Source organism: Hippoglossus hippoglossus, chromosome 10 (genome assembly GCF_009819705.1).
Source record: "Hippoglossus hippoglossus isolate fHipHip1 chromosome 10, fHipHip1.pri, whole genome shotgun sequence".
NCBI lineage: Eukaryota > Metazoa > Chordata > Actinopteri > Pleuronectiformes > Pleuronectidae > Hippoglossus > Hippoglossus hippoglossus.
The window spans coordinates 7,333,682-7,360,568 of record NC_047160.1 but is presented as its reverse complement, the minus strand read 5'-3'; the positions used below and the strand labels follow the sequence as shown (position 1 = coordinate 7,360,568).

At 42.2% G+C, this 26,887-nt stretch overlaps 1 protein-coding gene across 1 annotated transcript in view; it reads left to right on the top strand.

Annotated features, from left to right (window-relative positions):
• The first annotated feature begins 318 nt into the window (after positions 1 to 318).
• The window catches only part of psd2 (pleckstrin and Sec7 domain containing 2), a 35,615-nt gene continuing 9,046 nt past the window's right edge, over positions 319 to 26,887 (top strand). Inside the window, exons 1-4 of the mRNA XM_034598121.1 lie at positions 319 to 726; positions 9,185 to 9,737; positions 10,830 to 11,594; positions 26,572 to 26,769. Of these exons, the coding sequence (XP_034454012.1) occupies positions 9,271 to 9,737; positions 10,830 to 11,594; positions 26,572 to 26,769 (1,430 nt within the window). The 5' untranslated portion in view covers positions 319 to 726; positions 9,185 to 9,270. The remainder of the gene's footprint in view (positions 727 to 9,184; positions 9,738 to 10,829; positions 11,595 to 26,571; positions 26,770 to 26,887) is intronic.

Genomic DNA, 26,887 nt, shown 5'->3' with positions numbered 1-26,887 from the left:
CCCCCCCCCCCTCCAAAAAAACAAGACAAGTTGCCAAATCTGATGAAGAAAAAAAATCCATGCTTGTGAGGACATATAATGTGACCCTCTCCAGGTGGTTTGTGTACCCTTTGATCTCAAGTAAACGTCAGCTCCTATGTGATGGAGTTAAAGTTGAAGCGGTTACTTGAACACACTCCAGGTCTGGGACAGTTATATGAGGAGAGTGACGGGTGTCAACACAGCTGCTGCTTCTTCTTCTCTGCAGGGTACAGTGCATCCACAGGCCCCTGAGACACACACACACACACACACACACACACACACACACACACACACACACACACACACACACACACACACACCGCGGAGGAGAGGAGAGGAGAGGAGGAGGAGGAGGAGGAGGAAGAGGAGGAGGAGGAGGAGGACGGTTCCGTTCATCCGTCCATTCATCACTACATCAGCTCTGCGCCGCCTGGACCTCCTGCGTGCCCCTGCCAGCCTGCGCGAGACTGTGCAGGCTACACCACGCGCTCGGGTCGGTGTGTGGCTGCGGCGTGTACAACGGTAGCACGCGCATGCCGGTGTGAGGACGTTCAGCGGGGAGAGAGACAAAAAGAGCCCGTCTGTCAGTGCCTGTCCCCCGGTGTGGATGTGGAGACCCGGCGGGGGGAGAGAGAGACAGAGAGAGAGGACCGCGGCCGTAAAGCTCCTCATCCTCAGCCTGTGACCGAGCGCGTTTCACCGGTGAGTGGAGACACGATGCGTCCATTTATTAAAGCACACACGGTTACAGTGTTGACGTTTTCAGCGAGAATGGCGGTGTTGACGTCAACACAGCAGTTTAACCGGGGACTACGACGGAGAAATATCACGTATGTTTAGTTTATTATCGTGAAGAGGGAGAGTGTTTATCATGGAGGCTGCGTTTAACGTCCTGCTGGTCTTTTTTTAATCTAACACCAAAAAATGCCCTGTCTCACACACACACACACACACACACACACACACACACACACGCACACACACGCACACACACGCACACACACACACACACACACACACACACGCACACACACACACATGCACACGCACACACACACGCAGGACAGCAGTGTTTGTGGAGTTCACGCAGGCTGAAAGATACGCACCGTGCGGGCCGTGGGATATTGCGGTGATGTGTGTGTGTGTGTGTGTGTGTGTTTGTGTTTGTGTTTGTGTGTTTTCTTCTCTTTCCGTCCCCCGAGAAGAGGAAAGAGAAAGAGCGGTTAGTTCCTGTCCGCTTTCAGGGAGGACAAGTCGATCTTGAAACGCGACCAAGGTCTATTTTGGAGGAAAAGAAAGACACCGGCCTCAATTGAGCTTGAGCCGTGTCTCCCAGCCATCCTGTTGTCATGGTTACTGGCTCGAGGAGGCTGGGAGAACATGGCTGTCTCGCGCTCGCCCCCCCCCCCCCATCCCACTTCTCCCTCTGTCTGTCTCTCTCTCTCTCTATCTCTCTCTCTCTCTCTCTCTCTCTCTCTCTCTCTCTCTCTCTCTCTCTCTCTCTCTCTCTCTCACACACACATGGAGAGAGACAGACAATGAGCCCTGTCTATCTCCTGTTTGTTTATGTCTTTCTAAGTGTACTGGGAGACTCTTTGGAAAAAGGAGCAGCCACATTAACCTTTTAAAAAGCAAAGTGATTATTAAACACAACCCTTAAAGAGCATTGAGATTTCTATAAACCCAGTGTGGATGACCATACACAATCTGACCCCCTTACATGGGATAATGTAATAGAGGCATTGTGATTTCTTTTTGGGCCGAGACTTACTGTATCTTCGCTTCTTCAGGATGTGGGAGGCTTCTTTAAAACAGGTGTTTGATAGCAGCTTATTTTTCATCCTCAAAGCAAAGTCGTTATTATCTTAATTATAGACATTTACACGTCTAGTAGGTACATTGGAGCACATTCCTCCCCGATACAATGGAGGGCTCTCCCGGGCTCAAAGTGCAGCTCCCGCTCCGGTGTAATCAAGTTGAAGTCAGTGTCAGACAGTGTCAGACACACCAGCAGCAGCACACTCCAGACCAAACTGTCTTTCTCTTCCTCTCGCCTCTTGTCTTTCTCCATTTCATCCCTCTAGTTATTTAAAAACAACATTGTGTACATTGATAGAAAGCATTGTGCACCGTCAACTCATTTTGAGAAATGTATTATTTGGATTACATATAAAATGAATCAATACTTTGTAATATATATATTCATGTTGAAGTTTGAAAATGGAAAAAAGGGCAGTTTTGCCAACCACTCAGATGCCAGACAGGGTATGTTGTGTTTATCTTTGTGTGATTATAATACATTTGTATGACAAAATGGAAGTGCCCAGGAAAAAAACCCATAACAAGATGAATCTCCACATTATCCCGTGAGCGTGCATTTAGATGTGGACATTTAGGGTGATAAAATGAGAGCGGCCGCTTGACCTTGATGACACAGAAGTGACATATTGGGGTGATTTGGGGGAGCTGGCTGAGCTGTTCCGCTCCAGTAGGCCGATGTGGCTGGTTGGAGGCTCTGCGTTATTGCTGGTGTGACTTGAAGGCAGAGCAGGTTGAGTGAGGAAAGCATCCTGGACGTCTTCCAAGTCCATATTTTCCTGCACTTCCTGTCGCAGGCTAACAAGCAGGACATGATTCTTCTTCCTCTTCTCCGTCTGCATCTGTGTTTGTAGCACAACAGCATTTTTGAAAGGTGACAATGTATCTGCACCGCGTGTGTGTGTGTATGTGTGTGTGTGTGGGGGCTATAGTGCCTGTGCCGCATCCAGCCTGTATATTAAGAACAGGGTCAGTAGGTCATTTATAGTATGAGATTGCGGCGTCTCTCAGATACAAGAGGAGGGGTGAGGAGCATGCTGAGCTGATTATCATCCATCAGAGTCCAGCTGAGAGCTTCATTAATTAATTTTGATTGCTAATTAGCGCTTGATGAAAACTATTTAGAGGGTTGTCCTGCTGGTGTCTGTGGTTAAGGCAGTGGCGGGTCATAGAATTTTCTAAATCTGGGGCCATAAAGGGGCCAACATTTAAACAGAGGGGACAATTATATGTCCAACATCCATGCAGAATTCCTGATTCATTAAGGTGCGCATTTAAGTCATTCCTTGTCTACTGTTAGCTCTATAGCTTTGAGCAAAGCTACAGATCATTGAATATATTTTGAAGACGTTAGTAAGTAAAGTCTACCGACAGGGCAGGGGCCCTTCGGGGGCCAATGGGATTTCAGCTGGGGCCAGTGCCCCCTTGTCCCCGCTCCTGGATCTGCCCCAGGTTAAGGTGTCGATTAAAAGATCATCTGCGAAGTGTGAAACCTTTTTATTGAGTTTCATGTTTGCCTGTCTTTCTCTGCTGCAGATTTTCTAATTAGTAATAATAATTGAGATAATCAACTCACTGTCAGTGTACACAGTGGAGCACCACTTGTAATAACTGTGAGTGATGCCTTTCAATAAGAAACTCTCATGGTGGCACACGGCACAAACAAAAGAGCATCACTACAAACATAATGAGGTCAGAAAAGTTAGGTCAATAGACTGTCGGTTCCACCCCTTACACAAAAACGGTGCAGTGATGCCCATAACAGACGAGTGTTTTCAAAAAGATTTACTAACAAAACAGATAGATAGATAGATAGATGGATAGATAGATAGATAGATAGATGGATAGATGGATAGATAGATAGATAGATAGATAGATAGATAGATAGATAGATAGATAGATAGATAGATAGATAGATAGATAGATAGATAGATATTAAGGATTAAGGAGATTAAGGGTTTAAAGAGCAGAACATGAATTTCTATAATATTATGTTAAGGCTATAATTTCATCATTTCATATGTTGGTAGTGCAAGTCTTTCCATTTTGTTTCAGAAAAGCCACAACCAGATTTTCTATCCTATTGTGTAGCTCGGTCATTTGCTAAACTCTCAGGGAATCCCGGGTAATCCTCTCCTCCACTGCACCATCTTACATTCAGTCACTGCCAATAACATCTGGCCATGGTGCAACTCCACTTGAACAGGAAAGGCGCCAAGTTCCACAAAAGTGTCCAGTTGTTATATGTTACAGGGTAAAGTTATGGCGTTTGAAATACATGAACTATATATAAAGTTATTGCGTTTAAAAGTTCACATCTTGGACCTGTATCGGGGACGAGATATTGTGCTGATTGTGTTGTTGAGCTGTGTTAACAAGGTCCTACCAATACACCGATTGACCCCATTTGTTTTGCATCAATGAACCTTTAAAACCAAACATACAGGAAAAATGTACACTTGAATATACATCAGTGTGATAAAGTCTACCTAAAATGACAGAGACCATCATTTTGAAATATGTATTTGAAAAAAATGGCCCATCTGTTAACATGGAGGAGGCAGAATTCATGACCTATACTGCAGCCAGCCAACAGATGGTGATAGAGAGGCTTTGACTTCACTTTTGGGGAGCTGTGATGTTGTCCATCTTTATTTACAGTCTATACTTTAAACTGGCAGTTATTGTCTTATAATGATGAATGCAGACTGAATTAGATTAACAGGAAAACCTACTGTTGCGTGGGAAAGTTCATACATTATTCCAAGCTGGTTATCTCCACTGATAATTTAGTTGTCATATTATAAGCGCCTCACTGATATTTCTGTCAGTGTTAGCCTATCACAGATCTAATACTATCGTCGAATATGTTTAATAATATGTGTGGTTATCAAAACATTTTATCTTAGAGCATAAGACAGAAAAGGATTTACTATAGAAATTGTGTCATTATTATTTGTCCAGTAAGGAGCACAAACTCCTCTTATACTTTATATTATTCTTATAGCATTTGTTGTCCCTGTGCAGGAGAGAGAAAATACATTATAAATCACCTCCACTGTAAATGGAACAGCAACCAACAACAACCTATATAGAGTCAGAGTATTGGCTGATATATAAAAAAAAATCAGTAACAGCATCACCTCCAAAACTCCTGTATGGGTCAGACTCTATATACGGTATCATATTAATCAGTTAGATTTGCTACTTCTGCTGTGTCAGGTACTTGGAGTTTGTGAAGCCACACTCAAACTATGCTGACATGAACATCCTTGCAATCTTGGCTCCTCCAAGCCATCATCCAAATGAATCCACATTATTGGCTGCATTTTGGAAAACTTGTGCCGTGCTTGTTCCTAACCTGTCTGTTTGGAATGGGCCCTTTGCTTGACCTTTGGTTGTGCTGGTTGCAGCTTTCTTTCTGACTTTCTAAGTGACCTGCAGTAGTTGAGCCGCAGCAAGTAAAGACTCAGTCCTCAAAACCCTGAAGCTGCACAAAAGAGCTCTTCAGCTGTTTATTCAGAGTTCGATGAAGCTTGACTCAGTACGCAGAACCCAGTTGGAATTTGTCGTGGACTCGCCCTGTTGTCGTGATGGATAATGCAATTTATGTTGATGAGTTGGAGCCCCCACTGCTATAGAACACTGGTCACCTGATTATTCAGGTTTTACTAATATTTAACGTATTGTTTGTCCAAATCACACCAAATTCAAGACTGCCCTCATTTTTAAAATCTATCTTTTATGGATTTGCCAACTTCCTGAAAGTGTGGTACTCAATAGCTAAGAACCATCAGTCGGACAAGGCAAAGTTAAGTTTGGTTGCCTTTAACCGGTGAAAAAAAGTTAAATAATTTAAAACTGAATCATATTGAACTTGAGAAGCAGGCTCTCTATTCCAGTAAGACATACTTGCTCTGAAGAAGTATTTTCTCTAATTTCTGAAGCTCTCAGTCTGATTACCTCAGTTGTCTTTCTCTGGCATCTCTGCTGCCGATAGAGAGCGGTCATGCTTATCGCTGGAGAGTCCCAGTGGACTGCGGCTCTGTGTCTGGGAGAATCAATAAATTACACCATAGTGTGTGTCTGTGTGCGTTATTTGCAGCGTGTGTTTGTGTGTGTGTTTCAGTGTGTGAGACAGGCAGAAAGATAGAGAGAGATATACAAAGCAAATGAGGACAGAGAATAGCTATTTAATGGCGACTTTGCCTTTTATCCAGCATCATCCTTGCTGGATTGCTGGTTTATATGCCTGGTTGGGCCATGATTTCAGATATGTATGTGTGTGTGTGTGTGTGTGTGTGTGTGTGTGTGTGTGTGTGTGTGTGTGTGTGTGTGTGTGTGTGTGTGTGTGTGTGTGTGTGTGTGTGTGTGTGTGTGTGTGTGTGTGTGTGTGTGTGTGTGTGTGTGTGTGTGTGTGTGTGTGTGTGTGTGTGTGTGTGTGTGTGCAAATGTGTATGGGTGTGTTGTTCACATGATTGGCAGATGGTCCGATCGCAATCAAATGAAATTGATAAGGCTTAAGAACCCCAGTCTTCTGCTGACAAAAGTAGAATGCAATAAGTCTGTCCTGTTCACTATTGTATACACATAGACAAAAAGACTCAAACACACACACACACACACACACACACACACACACACACACACACACACACACACACACACACACACACACACACACACACACACTAACGCTATCTCTATCATTGGCAGTGTTTTCTCCTCCTCCCTCCATGTGGGGTGTCTGAGCACATCTGCTCCCTCTCTCCTCAGCAGTCGGACTCACAGTGCAGCCTCCTCTGTCTTCCTTTTTCTGCTGGCTAAGATCCATTTACCTCAATTACTGCAAAATGAGAGGCTTACACCAGAGAAAAGAGAGAGCGGAGTTGCACTGTGAGAAAAACAGAGGAAGAAGAGAGAGTGGGGGAAATAACAGTACACTGGAGAAACAGAGAGGGAGGGAGAGAGACAGAGAATTCCCACTTTTCGTGCCTCGTTTCATAACCGTTCCCTGTTTCCATTTATGGAGATGTGTCACCGTTTTGTTTGTGCGTGTGTGTGATTGTCTGCATGTTAATATGTGCAAATGTATCTTTGTGTAATGGCATAAATGGATGCAAATGGTATGTGTTTGCATATGCCGAGTAGATGTGCACGAGCGTGAGCTGCCAAAGACAGAATGATTCATGCAAATGACTTTCAGATACTGGCTTGGTTTTGAGTTTGTTATTGTTGACTTGAACTGTATCTTTCCCACAGGTGAACTCAAACAGTACCACAACATCAAGTCCTAAAAAAGGCAAAGGTTAACTGTAATTTGGTGACACGTTTGAAATAAAGAGGTAGTTTCTCTGTCTTTTTGGGTTCTGCATAATTTGCATCTTTCCTTTTAGGAGCTGTGATAAAACATTTAGTGGGCCTGTGGTGTCCTCGTGCTCAGCAGATTATCCAAGTCAGTTGCAACATCATAGATTGGCTCACATCCTAACCTGCAACAAACCAAAGAGGAAATGCTTAACATTTCCCCTGAGAAACTGCTGAACTTAGTTTAATGGGAATTTTGAAAACCAGGTCCTTACCTGCCTCTACATACTGTCAGAAATTATCTAAATCCCTGTAAATATTTTACTGCAGTTGTGCTGCAGGTCCCCTGCTGCGCATGATTCAGCAGAGCAGATATAAGAGTCTCTCAGGACTTTGTTTGGATCTGGCAGACAGGGCTGTGTCCAGGCTGCACTCTGCAACAGAAATAGAACCCCTTCAACTCAGAGATCTGCTTTATAAAATAGGTGTCCCTAATTTTGCTAAATTTACTTTATTTTAATTTATGCCACATCAAAATTAGGATGGATTTTCATAATCAAAGATTAAAAGATGAGATTATAAATTAATTCTTGACCTTGAAGATTGTGACTTGATCAAACTCACCTGAACAGATACTGCTGGAGATTGTGTTGAAATGTCTTGTCTTGTTGTGCTTATTGAGCTGCTGTTAGCAAGGTTAAGATAAAAACTCAGTCTATTTGAATATTTTCTATTCTATGTGCCATCATTTATCGCGATTATATCTCTATAATGAGGATACATACCCACTTCCTGTTATAATAAGGAGTTTGGTTTAAACCATTACATTATCAGTGAATCTGTCTTTTAATTATTGAAGTAAGAAAAACTGTGAGAATGCCAATAACAATTTCTTAAGGCTCAAGAAAAATTCTTTAGAATTGCTATTTTTTTTACCAACAGTTCAAAACAAGATGTTGAATATCCATTGTACGTTTGAAGGTCTTCTGCACAATTGAGGTTACCAACCACTTTTAGAAGGTGTTAGTGGCCACCAGCAGATGTTAGGGACATAACTTTAGTTGTGCACCTTAGCTTCATCAAGTGTTTTGGGCTTGTAATCAATGATACTTGAGGGTACACTGAGGCTAAAGGTAAATCTGCATGGGAATAAATCCATAAATCCATCAACCATAAAATGCTGGAACCAATCAATATTTGTTTTGCTTGAGAAGCATTAATCATTCATCAAAATTGTTGGCAAATTTTCCTGTCAATGCCTACACCTAAAATCATTTCACACATACAGTTCATCAGGCTGAATCTACAAAAAAGATTCATTTAACTTTGTATCTTGTCTCATTTTCCAGAGAAAAGAATGTTCTGTCAAACACCAGCATTACTTCACATAACTAGCTCTGCAGAACAGTAATTGAGAGCTTCTCATTAGCATTTGTCCTTGAGCCTCAGTGAGGATAGAAGAGGACAAGAAAGCCCGTGTAACAGTGCAAGTGAAAATCACAGTACACCATTAGGACACATGTTCAAATCTCACGTTACTATGTTGCATTTACCCAAAGCACAACCAGAGCAGAGCTGGAAACATATAGTTAGTTATTCAGCTGTGAAATCTTCTTGCAGACCGATAGCGGATGAGCTGGCAGGATCATTCTGACAGGAATCTGTGGGGCTTTATTAGACCAGTCTCTCTCTATGGCTGCCTGCATGTGTGGCTCCTTTCTGCTTTATCTACCTTTTCCTGCCCTCCTTTCAGAGGTGTTTGGGATCATCTGGTGCAGAGGACAAAGTGTTCCAGCCATGTGCGTCTCTCTGTGTGTAACACACACATGCATACATAGAAACACACTGCATTGCACACACAGCTGTTTGTTCAAGGTGACCTCTGTGACTGGTAACTAAGACAAGAAATGATCAAAAGACTAAATCAGTATCTGCTATAGGTAATGTTCTCAACTGTAACACCTCCTCCTCAGTTTAACTTGGTGCTTTGTCTTCATTTCATGCTGATTTCCTTCTCTCCTTTTTTAACCTGCAGAGAGTCCTCTCCAGGTGCTCATCTTAAGATCTGGCCCTCATCTCGGGCCTGAGTGGACGGGTGCTCCCCCCTCAGTAAAGAGCACCATGACCCAGGAGGGGCAGGCTCTGCCCTCTCCCACCCCATCAGAGAACCCAGCAGAGGCCAGTACAACCACCACCACCGACTCACCCACAGAGACCCCCAACCTGACAGAGCAGGACAAGCCGGGGGCTGAGGAGGGGAAACAACAAGAGGAGATCAGAGAAGGGGATGAGGAGGCACAGGGGGAGACACATGGGGAAGGAGAGGGGAGAGCAGAAGCAGAGGAGGGGGAGTTGAAAGAGGGGAGGTTAGATAGCAGTGGAGGTGAAGATCAGCAGACAGACGGAGGGGTGGAGGGGGAGAGGGAAGGCACTAGAGTGGATGGAAGTATAAATTCAGAGGTAATCTCAACAGGGGAAGAGGCAGCAGCACATGAGGTTGAGGAGATGAAAGAGGAAGAGGAGGGGAAAGAAAATGAAGAGATGCAACCGTCGACAGAGGAGGCAACACACCCTCAACAAGCTGGGCGGTCAGTTCACTAAATCTTCTTTACTGTTGTACTCTCTCCACATATATTCTGTACTGCTGTCAGGGCATGGACATCTTGTGACTATATCTCTTTGTGACTTTATGTCAAAGTGTGATCTAAAATTAAGAAACCGTTTTAACCCTTAGTTAATTACAAATGAGCTGTTAAATCTACGATTCATTAGCTTTTATCTTGAAAAAGTGAAAGATAAACCCACATATCCTCACATGGTTTTCTTACAGATTACATTATATAGTAACCCGAGTCTTCTGTGGTTGTGCAGACTGTGTTTATGTTTTCCACTGATATCTCAATACATTGCCACTTTTACAAACTGAATATTTTCAATGGAATTTTATTTTCTGAGTGTGGTTTTGTAGTACATCATTAGTGTAATGTGCTTTGCCAGCATTTCACAAAATAAATGGGAAAAAAAGCCTCAACTGAAAAGAAAACAAACAGAGCAAAAATGCCTAATTTTTAAAAGCTGGAAGATCCAGTCACCAATTTTCTAACCACTTTAAAATAGCAGAACAGTGTGTGTGTGTGTGTGTGAGTGTATGTGTGGGTGTTTGTGTGTGCGAGCATATATGTGTGGGGAGAGGGGAGTTGAAAATTGCAACTGTGGCAGAAAACCATGTCTGTTGACTTGTGGTTTGCTGAATTAACATGAAATAGCAAAGCATAGCATGAAATAGCATAAGCACATAGTATAACATAACACAGAATACTTTTACAAAACAAAACATAAGATAGCGTAAAATAATGTAAAGTCAGCAGCAAACAGAGTTTTACAATAGATTCACATTCTCTTAAATGAAAGGTATGAAACAGCGGAGGGCACATGAGCTTTGCAGCTATTCAAAGAAAGACAAATTGGACTGTTCTTTTTCATCTCTCATCTTGCTTCAGTTGTCAGTGTGGCTATTCAAGCTGAAATATTTGCCCATCGTGCATACTCCTGAATAGAAAATAATTTCAGCAATGAATATCTTCTTTATGTGAGAACCAATCTCAATAAAGACACTGCCATATGTTTAAGTCATAAGCTAAATATAATTTCCCACGCTTCTCTGCCTCTTGTTGATACAGACTTGCAAACGGCATAGGTGGGAATGAAGACGAGGATGAAGCTGGTGAGGAGGAAGGAGGTGATGAAGCAGGGACTCATACAAACTTGGATGCTTTCAGCTCTAACTTTGAGATGAATGTAGAACAAGCTGATGCAGAAGTGGAGGAAGAGGAGGAAGAGGTCCAGACAGAGGGAGATGGAAGAGAAACCCAGGACAGTTTCAGCTCGGCATTCGAGCAGATTGTTGAGCAGGTTGATGTTCAGGAGCAAGAAGAGGAGGAAGAGGACAGGGAGTTGGAGGAGGAGAGGGAGAAAGGTAGGGTGGACAACAAAGATGGCTTCAGCTCCACATTTGAGCGCATCGTGGAGTCTGCCCTGCTGAGGGGAGGAACCTGCTACAGCAGCCTGGACTCTCTGGATGTGCTGTCACTCACTGACGAGACAGACAGCTGCGTCAGCTTCGAGGCGCCACTGACGCCGCTCATCCAACAGAGGGCGCTGTTACAGGGCCCTGAACCTTTGGAGCTGGATCTGGAAACCGTTCAGGAGCAAGAAGGGGCTGAGGCTGGACCAGATGCCCCAGGTGCTAGTGTGAACGCTGGAGAGACCACTGTCCGTGGAGGTGGAGCTGTGGCAGCAGGAGGAAGCCCACTGAGGACCACCATAACAGGGAGCAGATCAGAGTTTGTGCTGAGCCAGCCTGGACGCTGGGCTATCCCTAATGGATACCATGCAGACGCCCAGGGAGCCATGGAGGGTTGTGGAGCCATGATCAACTCTCTCAGGTAAGGAGGAAGCCAATTTTTAGCATGTTTAGATATTTTATGTATTTACAGCGTCCAGCGTCCTTAAGATGAAGGTGAGTTTTTAAATCAATTAGACAATCCTAGTGAAAATTAGTGCAGTTTACATACTTTCTTACAAACCGTTACTCCTTCTTTCCAGGTTGGATTCAGTGGAAGGTAGAGGCGATGTTATCAGTGTGCATTGGTGTCTCACAGTGTCTTATTTGATGTCACCCCAAGTAGTCACCAAAGTAAGAAAATGGTCAAATCCTTGGTCTATGTAATACCAATTACATTTCTCAACTAGGACCTGAGGGGATCAAAACGACTTTGACTGCTCTTACTTGTGTTGTGATGCAAATAACAGGAGTTTGGGTTCGCCTTATATTAGTAAATGCTTATGAATGGAATCTAAGTTATATGGTTATATGAGGTTTGGGCAATATATTGAAATCAATCATTGTACTGTTATTGAACCCTGGGATTCTTTTAACACAATTAGAAATACAGATTGCTCATTCAAAACTCTAAATCAGTTCCGTTATGTCTTCCAAAGCACTTAATGTAGACAAGTTGTCATGATAACGTTTCACTCTTAAAGCAAAATCTTGATGTCAGAAGCTCAGCAATTGGGATATTAATTCATTTTCCTGTGTTGCTCACCTCAGAGCATCACCACTGTGCTTCAAGCTTCATGTCTGAAACACATCTGAACTGGACTTTATGAGAATTAACTACATATCTCTCCTTTTAATCATGAATGAAGGTTAATGTAAATTTAACTACCCCATCACTAATGGCAGATTTCAGCCTGTGTCCTGCTGCATGTAAAGTCCTATAAGATGATGTGCCCTTGGCTTAACCAGCAGGTGGTGTGAGCCCAGCTGTGAGCCCTGAGAGAGGGGGCAGGGTGGTTAGCTGTGGGGGTGTTAAGGAAGAGGTCTTGCTGTTCAAAATGAAGTAGTTTGTCCATATGTGCAAACTCAGAGGTCAGAGTAATGTTTACCATTCTACAGGCAAGGTAAAAAAAAAATCTCAGCTCATGTTACTCAGGAGAAGTCGAAAGGAGAAACAGTTTAAGTGCACGGAAGGATACGTCTGTGCGCTTCAGCATGAACGCTGCACTCCCACAACAGACTTCAACAGCAACAAGCAGACAGGAGAGCGTTTTACATTTCAATTTTAAGTCAGTGGGCCTGTTTAAGGTTGACCGTTGCATTGATGATGAAACAGCATTGAGCCTGATAAAAACCCTCGCGCAGCAGCAGGTTCATGAAGCAGGCCTGCACATTGTCACAGGGGTATTTGCTTTATTCAACGACTTTGCTCAAAGCAAACTCGCACAATTGTGTGAGATAAGCCCAGTGCTGCTAAATTACACAAGGTTTATGCTTGAACGTAGTCCTCCCGTGACTGGAAACAGAATGTGTTGGACTAGTGTGGTGGTTTCATGAGGAGATTAACATTTATAATGTATACAGTCGTATGGAAATAAGATGCAGCGCGCCTGTCAGCGTAATGAATCATCTCAGCAAGAGTGTCGTTCACTTTGTCTCAGATAGCCAGCTGATATTTAACGGTGAGATTTTACGACACTGTGATAACTAATCCACTCAATCCATCTTTGCTTACACCCTGAGGAATTGTGGGAATACAACAACAGCTGACAGTCCTTTTTTATACATTTAATTATCTTAATTGCACTAAAGAGGGTTGAAGAAGACAGTGCAGAGCCACCGAAGATGAAATTGGTAGCGGGGGCCATATGGGAAAAGCCATGTAGTTTGAAATACAGCCGTGTGAGATCCCTGTGCCTTGTTCCCCAGCACTGCCCCCCCTGCACAGTTTCTACAGCTACAAAACTACTGGAATGTCAAATAGATGCACAGACCTCCGACATTTTTTGCTCAGATAAATAAGATCCCTGGTGCTTCCACAACTCAGTTGGAGCTATGAGGTGACTTCAGGGTTTTGGACGTCGGCTCCCCTTCTCTTCCCTCTCTCTTTCTCTCTCTACCCCCCACCCCAGGCTACAGATGTTGTCCCTTAAGCACGGTCTTGCTTCCTGACCGCCAGTGCCAAGCTGAATGAGCTATTGTTTATGTCATGACATCATCGTCTTCAGCTTTCCTCCGCCCAGCAGGGTCTTAGAGTCAATGTGTGTGTGTGTGTGTGTAAGTGAGCGATTATTACTCTATACTAGCCAGCTTGCCAGACATTTGAGCACTTAAGTCTAGAGTGGATACATCTGCTAGTCCGTCTTAAAGGGACAGTTGCACTTTCTAAAGTATCCAATTTATCCATTTAGGTTTTTACGACATTAAAAAGGGAAAAGTAACAAGCATTAGTACAAATCACAGTGTCCTTAAAAAAAAAATGTTTTCATGCTTATCAAGCTTTAATTTAACCTCTTTTTATTATAATGAGAACAACACTGCACCATAGTTTTTTACTTCTTTTATGGATTTTTAAGAGCTCAGGCTTCCAACGAAAATGTAGTAGTATGCATGTAGCCTCAGCTAATTGGGAATAGACAGGTTGTAAATTATATTTTATAATTCACACCTTAAAAGCTGTTGTGGTTAACGTCTATAAGGTGAACAGGTGTATCAAAGCAAAAATAATTACTCATAAAAGATATAAAAGCTGCCTGCTGTGCTGTTTTTCAGCTAAATGTCTACTACCATCATCCATTTAAGTGTGTACATGCATTTCCTTGTGTTCCATCTCTCTTTCTCTCCTTCCCTCTCTGTCTCTCCATCTCTTTGTTTGCTCCATCTCACCTCCTGCCTCTATTCATTTCTCCTATTTATCTGTCTTATCTCACTCCATCTCATCTCCCGTCGTCCCCCTCACCTTCCCCCTCCTTTCGTCTTTGCATCACCTCCTTCATTCCATTTCCCCCGCTCCCCTGTCCTGCTGCTGCCACTGTTTCTTATCTCTCACTCCTCTACCTCTCTCTCTCGCCTGCGGATAACCGCAGAAATGGCACTGTTAGACATTTTGGCACCTCGGCATCATGGACAACTAGTTATTTGTACTGCAGGGCAGAGCAGCTGCAGGGCGATGGATTAAAAATGGCAAGTCAGTCAGTTAGTGAGCTTGGCCGACATTTCGTTTGTTTATGGATCACTCAATCAATTTGTTTGTTTGTCTGTCATTTAAATTAAATTTTATTTTCTACATTCGTCTCCTATTTTTTTCTGCCACTGCTTCACTCATGTGGTGTTTTTGCATTACATTTCCCATTGAAGTTGTGGGTTGGAATTTTACCATTTTCCACCAACCAACTTTACCAATTTTAGCCTTGCATTTAACATTGCTAATTACCTCTAAACACAAAGTGTAGCTGATGCTAATGGTACCATCATTAGTTTTTGAGGTACTAGTGCGGTGCCCGATATAAGCATGTCTATTAGGTTTGGGCTGTTTGCTTGGCCTGTGGTAATGCTGGCTGCCGCTTTCTTTCTGAAACCGTAAAACTGACCTGTAGTAATTGAGCTGCAGCAAGTAAACACTGGCTGCTCAACTCAGTACCCGGAACCCAAAAGTGGAGAATGAGTTGCCTTCACCATTGTTGGGAACACGCTGATGAAACCCAGCCGTGGCTGCTTCCTGTTTGTTCAAAGTTTAATATTGAATGTATTACGTGTCCAAATCAAACCAAATTCAACACTGCACTTCCATGGGCCCTTTTTTTACATTTTAGAAAGATTTGGACACAAACTGAACTATAGGATGAAGTCAAATTTAGTCTTATAAGAGTCTTCGAACAAAGATAGTGTGTTTGTAGCTCTGACCATGACCACATGACAACAGTGTAACTTTTGACAAAAATGACACAACAGTCAAGACAGAGAGTAGTGTGTCTTCTCGAGAAAGCACTGGCATGTGGAACGGAGCAGTTGGATCAGCATATATGTCTGAAAACACTGCAAATGCTCTGTTAGTGACTCCTCAATCAGTTTGTGAACGTCTTAACATGAATAAAATTGAGACATTGTCCATGTCATACATCACTTACAGTTATTACTTCCACCAAGGAGGTTATGTTTTCACCCGTCAGTCTGTATGTTGGTTGGTTTGTTGGTAAGCAAGATTACACAAAAACTACTGGACGGATTACCATGAACTTAATGCAGTATAGGTCAGGGAAGAATTCACAAAATATTGGTGCAGATCTGGATCAGGGGGCTGATCCAGGATTATTTTTTCGTTTTCTTTAACATTGCGAGAAAGGCGTTTGGCAACATTTCCTTGATTTCTCAGAAAATTATTCATGGATTTTGATGAAAGAAGTCATGTTTAGGGGACTGATATTTATGAGTTTGTGCAATTTTGTACAGATCCAAAAATAAGGTTCTGTAATGGGACTGTTGGGCCTTGGCGGAGGTATGCGCTCTTTGAGTGCCCCCTCTAGTCGAGGTGATGTTTTTTGGTAAATAAAAAGGAGTCAACACTAGTCAAAAACTACTGGTTTTCATCAAATCCAAATATTCAAACTGATTCAGATGGCTTTCAGACTTTGCATTAATGTGTTCTTACATCCCGAGTGCAAGCACACTCTCCGAAATCCAGGCTTCAACTTTCATAACAGACAGAGCTTTGATGATGCCCTGGGTGGAGAGACGAAACCTAATCTTACCTCAGCCAACCTCCCCCTGTAGATGCACTGTCTGCTGATTATTCTGACATCTCTGGATAGAGGATGTAAAGTAGGCGGCTGGCAACAGGGATAAAAAGAAAACACTGGCAAGTATTGCAGATGCTGCACACATGCCATCTAACACATTGGAATAAGAGGTGAAGGTTTTATTTTCAAACAGACAATGATGCTGCAGTGCAGGAATCTTATTCATCAAACTGGCTTTTTAGTTCCAACGTGTTTCAGTCAGGACATAGTTTATCAGCCTGTCACTCAGTCAGGTAGTATCTCTGTAAGCTTAGTTAGTCAAACAGTCAGTTCCTTCAGATGAGTTATGTCCCGGTTTTCTGTGGGAGCATCACTGACGTTTAAGCTTAACCTTAATCCACAGAAGCTGCTAAAACTGCCATGAAAACACACTGTCTGTCCATCATACTATCTGTCTGTCTGTCTGTCTTGCAGCCTACTATGACACATAGCCAGCTAGATCTAGCCAGTTGAATGCATGTGATAATGGAAAGTGCAGTGTAGCATCCAGAAACACAAACTAGCACACTCAACAAAAAGGACATTGACACCGATTCGCCTCTTTCACACATCAAAGCGCAAACTAATAAAAGTCATGGCATGGGAAGAATATCATACAGTATCCAAATATTGAATTATACATGTCTTCTTATTGATGTGTGCAGTATTGCTGGCCGCACATTTGCATGTATGCACGTGTCCCTATGTGTATTTGTGTAGGAAACGTGCTGTGAGTAAGTGTACGGTCCTCCCTGTAGCTTGTGAGCCCACCAGATCTAAGCCCAGGCAGAGCAGATAAAAGCCAAACACAGTTGTTTCCGTATCAGAGAAGCAGCTCTGCCGTGTGCACTAATCTCTTTCATATACACTGTCGAGTGCAGAAACGCAATCACACAGAGAAAAAAGGGACACATGGACCAGCAGCATGCATGCGTAAACAAAACTGTGCATAACACTCATGCATCCTAATGCTTTGCTTAATGACACAGATATTCTGAGCTCTTCATATCTATGTTTCACACTCTGGATGTTTCTCTTTTTCTGTCTCTCTCTCACACACACACACACACACACACACACACACACACACACACACACACACACACACACACACACACACACACACACACACACACACACACACACACACACAAACACATCTTTCAGGATGTCACTGTGGGAATAAAACCCTTTGCGTGGTTCTATAACGGTGCTGAAACATCCCGCAGATTATCCTCTCCTGGCTCTCACTCCGGCAGTGATATGGACTCACACACGCACACACGCACACACCCACACACCCACACACACAGAATCACAAGCAGTAATACATACACATCATTTTTCCCCCTAACCACAGACAGACAAACACCAACTGAATAATTTCAGCACTGACAGATTTATCCCTGTGTATTTATAGCTCGACTCAATGTTTCATGACACATCCCACTGTCTTAATATTCCAATGACTGTTTTGGCTGAATGAGGCTCCTCAGACCACAGGGTTCACTTGTCTGAGCCGTCTGTCAGCACTTCCTGTATGCGTTCAGTGGAAGTTGAGCCAGACTCTGTAAAACATTTGCATCTGATTTTATTTTGAATGCTTTTCTTGTTTAGCTGTATGAATCTGTAGCAGATTTTTGTCAGATCAAGATGTTGTGTTCAGTGTTCAGTGTTTCAGTCCCACACCTGAACACAATTTGTCTCACTCGGCTGAAAGAGGACACCATTGTCTATTGTCTGCCACTTTGTGGGGGTTTTTGGGGTCCTTGTGTGTGTGCATGTGTGCAATAAGAAGACAGAGAGAAAGCAAACTATACTGGAATATTTAAGATTAGTGGTATCTGGCTAAATTAAAAAAAGACATTTATTTGACAAGCCTTATGTCTGCAGTATACTTAACTTATCTTAAATGAATTGATTTTAAACATCAGTAGTGGTATTGACTGTAAATAATAAAACTACATATAACAAAAATAATTACATTTATGTATTTTGAATTTAAATTCTCTCCCCAAATTAGGCATTATAGCTGTAATATAAGGTTACATAATAACATAAAGTAGGTTTTACCACTGAATAAGTTCTGAGGAAGTGAGATTTTATGAATAGTGGCACCTTGTAAAGAATGAAATGGATACACTGATGGCAGTCTGTCAATTATAAAAAAAAACATTAAAAGAACAGTTCATAATTTGTGAGTTTACTGACACAAGAGGTGCATGATCAGCTACACCACAAAGCTTTAATGACACTATATCTGTCTGTTATGGAGGTATAGAAACAGGATTGTTGCTGTAGTGAATTGTCTTGCGTGACTTGGTTTGTATTGACTTTATTAGTTCCTGCAGATGACACATCTGGATGACCACTTCAACTACTTTCTGACTCTAGATCTGGCAACATGAAAGCCTGGCTGACTGACAGGGAAGCACAAAACAAGGACTCCTTTTAATAGGATGCAAAAAAACATCTGTCTTGTGTGTCCTCTTGTGGGTAACTGCAGAGGCTGAATCAGTTTTTCCCTTGTGTTTGGCTGCTATGAGAAGATCACATCTGTGCAAGTACAGGTTTATAAATTCTGCTGTCCACCGTCTACAAATGATAAAGGTTAAAACACTGATGTGTGACCAGCGTTCAGGAGAGAATTGTGGTCTCATTTCATCACTGAAGATCTGTGTTGTTACCGCCAAGGAAATATAGTCATTGTTGTCTGCTCCTAATCATCTGCAGACTTTTAATCAGGTTGCAGTGAACACCTCATCGGAGGTCTGAATATCCCAATGAAACCTTTGTCTCAGTTTTCATCCACCACCTACTAAATGTTGTACTTTTGACCCTCCAGCTGCATGCACGCTTTTTCTGTTGGAGCATAGTTTAAACTTTTCTTTAAAAATAGGTGGTTTGGTCTTTTACAGTGCAAGGTAGCTTCACCCGGTCTATATCACAGACTGTGTATAAAGATGGACGACATGTCTCCACTTCCTTCCACTTTCCAGAAATCAAACCAAAATATCCCGGATACGAACGAACTTGGTACCTGAGTATACACGATACACGCACTCGACCAATCTGTCAGTCTTAGCTGTCAATCATGACATTTCACCCTGTTTCCATTGCGTCAAATAACTAAATAAAACCAAACAAACAAACAAATGACAGAAATCATCTTGGAGAAAAGTTATTTAATGTGAACCGCTAAAGACCCTTTTCCACTGGTCAAAAAACCCTCTAACACCAATAACATCTGGCTTTTGTCTGCAATGGGAATGCATACAATCGGCTCCGTGTCAAATGACTCTGCAGTAGACACAGGTTTTTATCAGCTCCGGCTTCGATCGGCAGTGATGAAACGTGAATGCTCTAATTTCCTCTTTTTATTTATTTTGAACGTTTAGGTGTTGACGCCACACCTTGTGTACCAGTACCAGTTCCCGGTGTGTTCATGACATCAAACATGACTCACCAGGAACAAAAACAGAAAGACAAACCCAGATGGCCCCTTTTTTTAATCGAGTTAACCCACGTTTAAATCACCCGTGTTTGACTGTAGAACAGGCATAATGTGGGGGAGGTGGGATTTATGACCTATATTGCAGCTAGCCACCAGGGGGCGGTTTAAAAGGCTTTGGCTTCACTTTTAGGGAGCACTCGTGTCGTCCATCTTTATATACCTATGGTCTACATCTGTATCTTGTGAGGCATGTTGAATGAATACATTTCAATGATGCACAGAAATAGGCTCATGCAGTGACGCCTGGAGAAAGCAGCCTGTTGAGGGAACGTCAGGAAACGTCCCGTTGATATTGACCTGATCTGCAGGCTCGCAGCCCCTCACTTTAACCCAGAGGAAGTGCTGTTGGCTGGGACACACAGGGCCATTGTGAAGCCACCACTACGAACTAATTCATCAGGAAAAAGTCGCTCCGCCCCTGACATCCTCTCCTGCGAGGAGCGTTCACACAGCCAACAAACTTCAAGGAAAATAACTCCACGCTCCTGCCTGTTGACGCTGTGGCGGATTAACGCAGCACTCCGATCGATCATCACCATCGTTTATTGGCTGCAATTACACGATGAGTTGATTTCCGCTTTGTAGAAGTCAGACAGGGCCCGAGGTGAAGTAACAGACCGGAGCGATGCAGACTTTAGCGGCAGCTGGATGATGAGGCGGTGGGTCCGTAGCGCGCATTCGACCGCTGATCCAAGATCCTGAGAGACGATCATGTGGAAACAGGAATATGACGTTCACTTCGACTTTCTGCTGGATCTCCTGTGAGTGTTACACGTCCTCACACCAGAGGTTGTTGTAGGTTTCGCGTCCAATGGGTGGGAACATTAATGTAATGCTGCGTGGCAAAATGGAAATAGTGAGGCAGCTGTAACTTTACTCTGAGGAAAATCAACATGGTACTTCTGTAATATTTCTGTAGGGACTTTAACCTTTTGTAAAAAAAAAAAAAAAATAGTTGGTTAAAAGTACATCGTTTTGTTTTACAAAAATGTCATTTGATGTATCCATAAAAAGAACGTTCTTGTCAATCACTGCTGAGGATTTAAAGAAAATGTAAACTCTACCGTAAATGTACCATACATTTCAGAATCAAAGATCTTAACTGTCACTATACTTTGATATAATGGAATTGTAAGAGACGGATATTTTTTTAAAATATAGAAAAATATAAGCATCTAATAAAAACAGAAAAATATCCTACAAAGAGTAGTAGCAGCAAGACATTCCATCCTATCTTGATTTCTTCATATCTTTATCTGTATTTATTGGATTGTATTGCATGTAATAATGAGTTATGGGATTCATAGGTCAGCCAGCACTACCTGTACTACAAAGTGATACAGAGGTTAGGGGTGCAACTAGCAATTATTTAGAGTATCACTTATTCAGTTGTTTTTGTGATTAATCTATTCTATGAACATAAACGTAATTGGTGAGTTCATGAAATGTCAGAAAATAAAGACTAGTACCCATCACAAGCTCTTAAAGCTCAAGGCGATGTCTTAAAACTGTTTATGTCCAACCAATAGTTCAAATGACAAATATAACATTATATTATTTATTAGGTTTTATTAACTTTATTAAATCCTCTGTGTAATTTACTTTTATATGTTTTTTTTAATTCACCAAAGAGAAGCACCCCTAATGTTGTATTCTGTGCTTACAATGACTATATTCTGAAAACCCAAACATATTCAGTTTATAAGGATTTAAAACAGATAAGTACAATCTTTGATTTTGAGAATATGTATGAATGTATAATTGTATGTATACAAAATAGTTTCTTATTAATTTACTGTTGAAGAACTTATATAGTAGTCAGTTATTGTTTCAGCTCTAATATGGATTTGTAGCAATACTCAACCTAGAAATTGCCTCATTGCTCACAAACTACTACTTTTTATAAGGATCTTGAATATTTTGAACTGCAACTAGCAGTTTTGAAGACAGTATGTCTATAAAGTACAGTTTGGCCTTGCCTATCATCACTGTCAACAGCTCTCAAACAAAAAAGACCCCAAAGAAGATGCAAAAACCTAAATGTGCTGTTAATGTGATTGGTTGACCATCAGTTAACGGACATAGTTGGTGCAATGATCAGAACACTAGTTGAATGTAAGTCAGAGTCAGATTTTGTCACTGTATTTGTCTTATTTTACATTTACCGTCCAGTGTCGCAACAGTGTTTTTGTGTTGATTGTATGTACAGGCCGCAGCAGATAACACGACTTAAAAACTGACAAACATGAAGTTCCTCCACTGAATGTTTGTGTTTCGAAACTATGTCTACTGTACTCTGTTGGCTGCGGATCAGTGTTTACGAAAATGAAAGAAACATCTGTGATCTAACAGAGTTTCATAATCCAGATAATCCCATAATTGTTGATTACACTTGCAGCCAATGCCACTGAGACCCTCCCCTACACACACACACACACACACACAAACACACACACACACACACACACACACACACACACACACACACACACACACACACACAGACACACACCTCGCATGCAAGACCACCAACCACACCTTGTAGGTGTGGTTGGTGAACAGCTAAAGAGATTAGCACGTGACTCACTGGCATGCACTATCATGCTGCCAATCTCTGACACACTGGCGCACACAGACAGTGGTCACAGCGGCGGCGGCAGTGTGTGGCCTGGGGATATAGAATTGCGCCTTTGGATGGACAAAAAGATTTACTGTGTGCCACTTGGCCGTCAGTAACGCCAAGTATCTTGGCACAAAAAGCTCTCTCTAGATAACTGACACTTCATATTGTGTCTCTCTCACTATAATTTTGTGTTTGTGTTTCATAGTGTGTGTATGTTTGTGTGTATATTCTGTTTCTACCAGACGGGTGGGGGAGCGTCGGGGGAGCCCAGCAACGTTTTAGCCTCGTGACTGATATGAGATTTGAATGATTTATGAGGCCTCTCCGAAGTCTAGTGAATTAATACAGTCAGACAAGTGAAAGCAATTTCACTGCAGACACAGCCAGATATTGTTTTGATGGTTCACCCCTGACTCATTTTATTTATGCATGTATGTGGCGGGCATTTGTGTAACATGTACAGGCTATATTCCTGTCCATCAATTTTTCCATTCTTGTCTGGGTCTCGAGGGGGATCCTGCGTCTTTTACCCAGATTATGTGGGATATGCAGTCCATTGAGCATGTTATGGTACTGCCCAGGGTTCTCCTCTCTGTGGGACGTGTCCAGAAGACCTCTGGTGGGAACTGTACAGGAAGCATCTTAATCAGATCCCGAGACCATCTCAGCTGGCTCCTTCTCCCAACCAAAAAGCAATGAGTTTACTCCTTCCGGATATACAGTACAAGCCCCCCACCCTGTCCCTGAGGATCAGCCCTGGTACGCTGCAAATCAACCAGCTTTCCCTTGACTCTTAACTTCAGTCTGGTTGTCATTCTTGGCAGCAGTGCTCAGCCACAATAAGGTGGAGGAGTTTGCATGACCCACCTCATCACAGTTGAGGTGTTTACCTGTCCATCTGACCATGGGACCTGGGTTGATGGTGGCAGAAGCACATTATGGGGTGTCCCAGGGCAAATTGCTCCAAGGTCAGGGGCCAGATGAAGAGTAATTCTGAGAAGCTAATGAATCAGCCAAGACAGGGAAGTGTAACCTTGCCTAGAGCAGGGGAAGCAGGGCCCTTTGAAGAGGTCAGCTGTAAGGATGTTGTGCATAGTCAGCCATTCAGCATGTGAAGGCAGGGGCCTGACTCCTGACCATGAAAACTGACAGTTTTTTGTGTGTTTTGTTTATTTGCAGCTTTTTGTTTTGTCACACCAGTCTGTGAATAACAGCATCGGAGTACTCGACTGTCATTCTTTGTAATTGTAGCACAGGGCACCTTGGCTTCCGCTGTATCCATGGTAACCAGCAAACTCCTTACAACGGAAGCGTGTAATGTATTGAATTTGCGAGGGTAATGCAATTGGGCTGATCAAATTATGCAAAAAACATCTGAATCATCTGGTGGGATTGCTGACGGAGACACACAGATGCACACACAGATAAGACAAACGGGGAAATGGCATTTAGACTGATGGAAGTGAATGAGTATGTGCTTTTTACAGAAATATAACAAACAAATTTACCACTTTTTTGGGGATATTTGCTGAGTTGTACAAGAAAAGAGTTAATCTTAATTCTGTAATTTTTTTTTACCCTTTTTGTTTACGTGATATTTCTTTAGCAGCTGATTGGCATGAATGTGTAAATAAAATTCAAAGAATGAATTTTAATCATAAATACAATATATGACCAATTTAGGCTAAAAAACGTTGCTCGCTTCACAGAAAGTGAAGTGACAGAAGTACTAGAACATTTAACCTTGTAATCAAAAACAAACCCTCTGCAATAAGGATTTAAGGTCTAAATAAAAAATTCTAATTAACTTCCTACTGAAGGCAAAACCATTTGTGATGCAGAGCAGCGGACGCAGCTCACACGACTTCATCGAACCTCCTTACTAAGTCATAAATAAATAAGTAGGGATCTAATTAATGCTCTGCATCGATCTTCTATGTTCTGTTGATGGCACTTAAACAGTTATGGGAGAGCGTGAGTCCTCGTTCTGATCAGACGGTTCATTGGACTGTGTCCTTTAGTGCCACACTGCCACACGGCCTTATTAGCTCCGCCGAGGAGGTTTTCACCCCTGTCCATTTGTATTTGCCCAAAACTACTGGAAAGGAAACATGGTGGAAGGATGTGGTGCTGCTTGAATGAATTTAAGGGGACTGTTGGGTCTTGGCGGAGGTATGAGCTCTTATGAGTGCTATTCTAGTTTCTCTATGTTAAAGGGCCATTTCACTAGTTGTAACAGGAAGATTAGTACTACTCAGCCAGTGAAAAAAGTTGTACCGTATAATGCCTCCTGTGGCTCTGATTTTTGTGTTTTGAGAAAATGACCCTGCTCATGTTGTTACTGTCAGGGTTTGGCTCAGTTGGGGCTTTATATTTCAAATATATCACACAAAGCATGTGTGACTGCAGGATTTGAACCATGTGAGCATTTTCTAATCAGGGTGGATCTAATACAATATGGTTGCATTATGGGAAATGTAGGATCTATAGTTTTTGAGGCTTGACCCATACTAGAGACTTAAAGTCACAACCATAGATACACGATGCATTTCCACTTCCTGTTACTATTCAGAGATGAAACCAAAATATCCCAGATTTGAACACTGCCATCTCGTGCATTTAGAGCCAGAGTCTTTGCAGTAGTTAGTGGAGGATGTAGGGAGGTTGTGCCGATACACGCACTTGACCGTTCAGTCAGTTTATATGGCCTCAAATAACTAATTAATGCAAGCCACCAGGTGGCGACTGAGATTTTTCCACTTCACATTGAGGGAGCAGTCACGTTGTGTGTCTTTATATCCAGTCGATGGTCAGAGCATGTAGGCCACTGCTGATTCAATAGTTTGTTATCTACTTCCCTTTAGTCTCACAACTTAATGAAGATCCTAATTCTAAAAATAGTTTTTCTAAAAAAAGCATTTGTTTGTTTATTAGTCAGCAGGATTACACCAAAACTACTGCATGGATTACCATGACACTTGGTGGAAGGATGTAGTATGGGTCAGGGCAGAACACATGACATCTTTGGTGTGGATCTGGATCAGGGTGGGATCTAGGAATTTCTTTCACTTTCTTTAACATTGCAACATAGGATGTTTTTCAACATTGGGCCTTGGCCAAGGTATGAACTCTACTGAGTGTCATTTTAGTTTCTATTCAGGTAAGAGAGCAAGTGGAATCAAAAGTGATTTTCTATTCATGTTAGAAAGTGCTTTAAAATAACATTTATGGCAGCTGTTGGAAATCTGGTGAAGCAGGAAAGAACCTGGACAGAGGCTGTTTACATAATCATCACTAGTTGTTTATAATTCCGTGTATTGAACAACTTTATAATGCATTTCACTTTGAGACATTGCTGTGTATATTGACAACAGTTGCAGTGTCAAAGTTAGACATTATATCTTAAAGTACAAAGTGTTCGAGAACATCTGTCAATTCATGCAGACTGTGCAAGTCATTACTTGGCAGTGGGAGCTGGACGCTCACTCTCATGTCCTCAACTGTCTGGAGACTGAATTTCTCTTTTCTTTAACCTTAACTAATCCTGCTGGGATGATAGAATTGTTCAGTCTTTTATAGAAACACCCTGCTGCTTACTCACACAGATACACCCATTGCAATCCAGTTATAGTCAATGAGCATGAAACAAACAATTTACTTGTTCTGTAAAAGGTTGGGTGATTTGCTTGGGGGGAGATATATAGGAGTTGTTGAAGCCAGAGAGAGAGAGAGAGACCGTTATTTGGGACCTTAAAAATGAAAAGCTTATGCCTCAACTTCTCAGTGACATTTGCGTGAAATAGGGGGATGGAAGAGAAGAAAGGAGCGATTAGTTTTTATATCACAGTACTTAAATTCAGATCATGTTGGAGGTTAACAGTGTGAGATTGCGGCAGGTGAAATCTGCGTCAGCATTATAATAATCAGTTCCACTGCATTAAAGCAGGACATTAAGTGAAAGTGGGTCAGTGTCAAAACAAGGGATTTAAAGCTCATTCTACTTTTGTTCGTGTGTATGTGAACATATGTTTATATGATTGAGTTCCACTCTCAGCAGTTCAGTTTCCTCTTCTAAATTCAGACATGTGCTCTATTCATTAACCTGGGCACCTTGCTTATTTGTGTGTGTTTGTGTATGTCTGTTTGTCTGTATGTCCCCTTCCTCTAGTGATGCCAGCCTCACAGACGTCCTGTCTGACTCGGAGGAGTGTGATTTGGGCAGTCTGGATCATTTGGAGCGCGGCAGCACCGACACTCTGGCCAATGGCTGCCGAGCCGACTATGAAGCCGCCAAGAGGCTTGCCAAGCGCCTCTATCACCTCGAGGGCTTCAAACGCTGTGACGTGGCCAGACACCTGGGCAAGAAGTGAGCATGCACACACACGCACAGAAACACAAGAGCACATTGTCTGCTAATAGACTGAGAATTCATCAGAAACTGGAGAACATGTTTAATTTTTACGTAGCTGTTCAATATATATGAG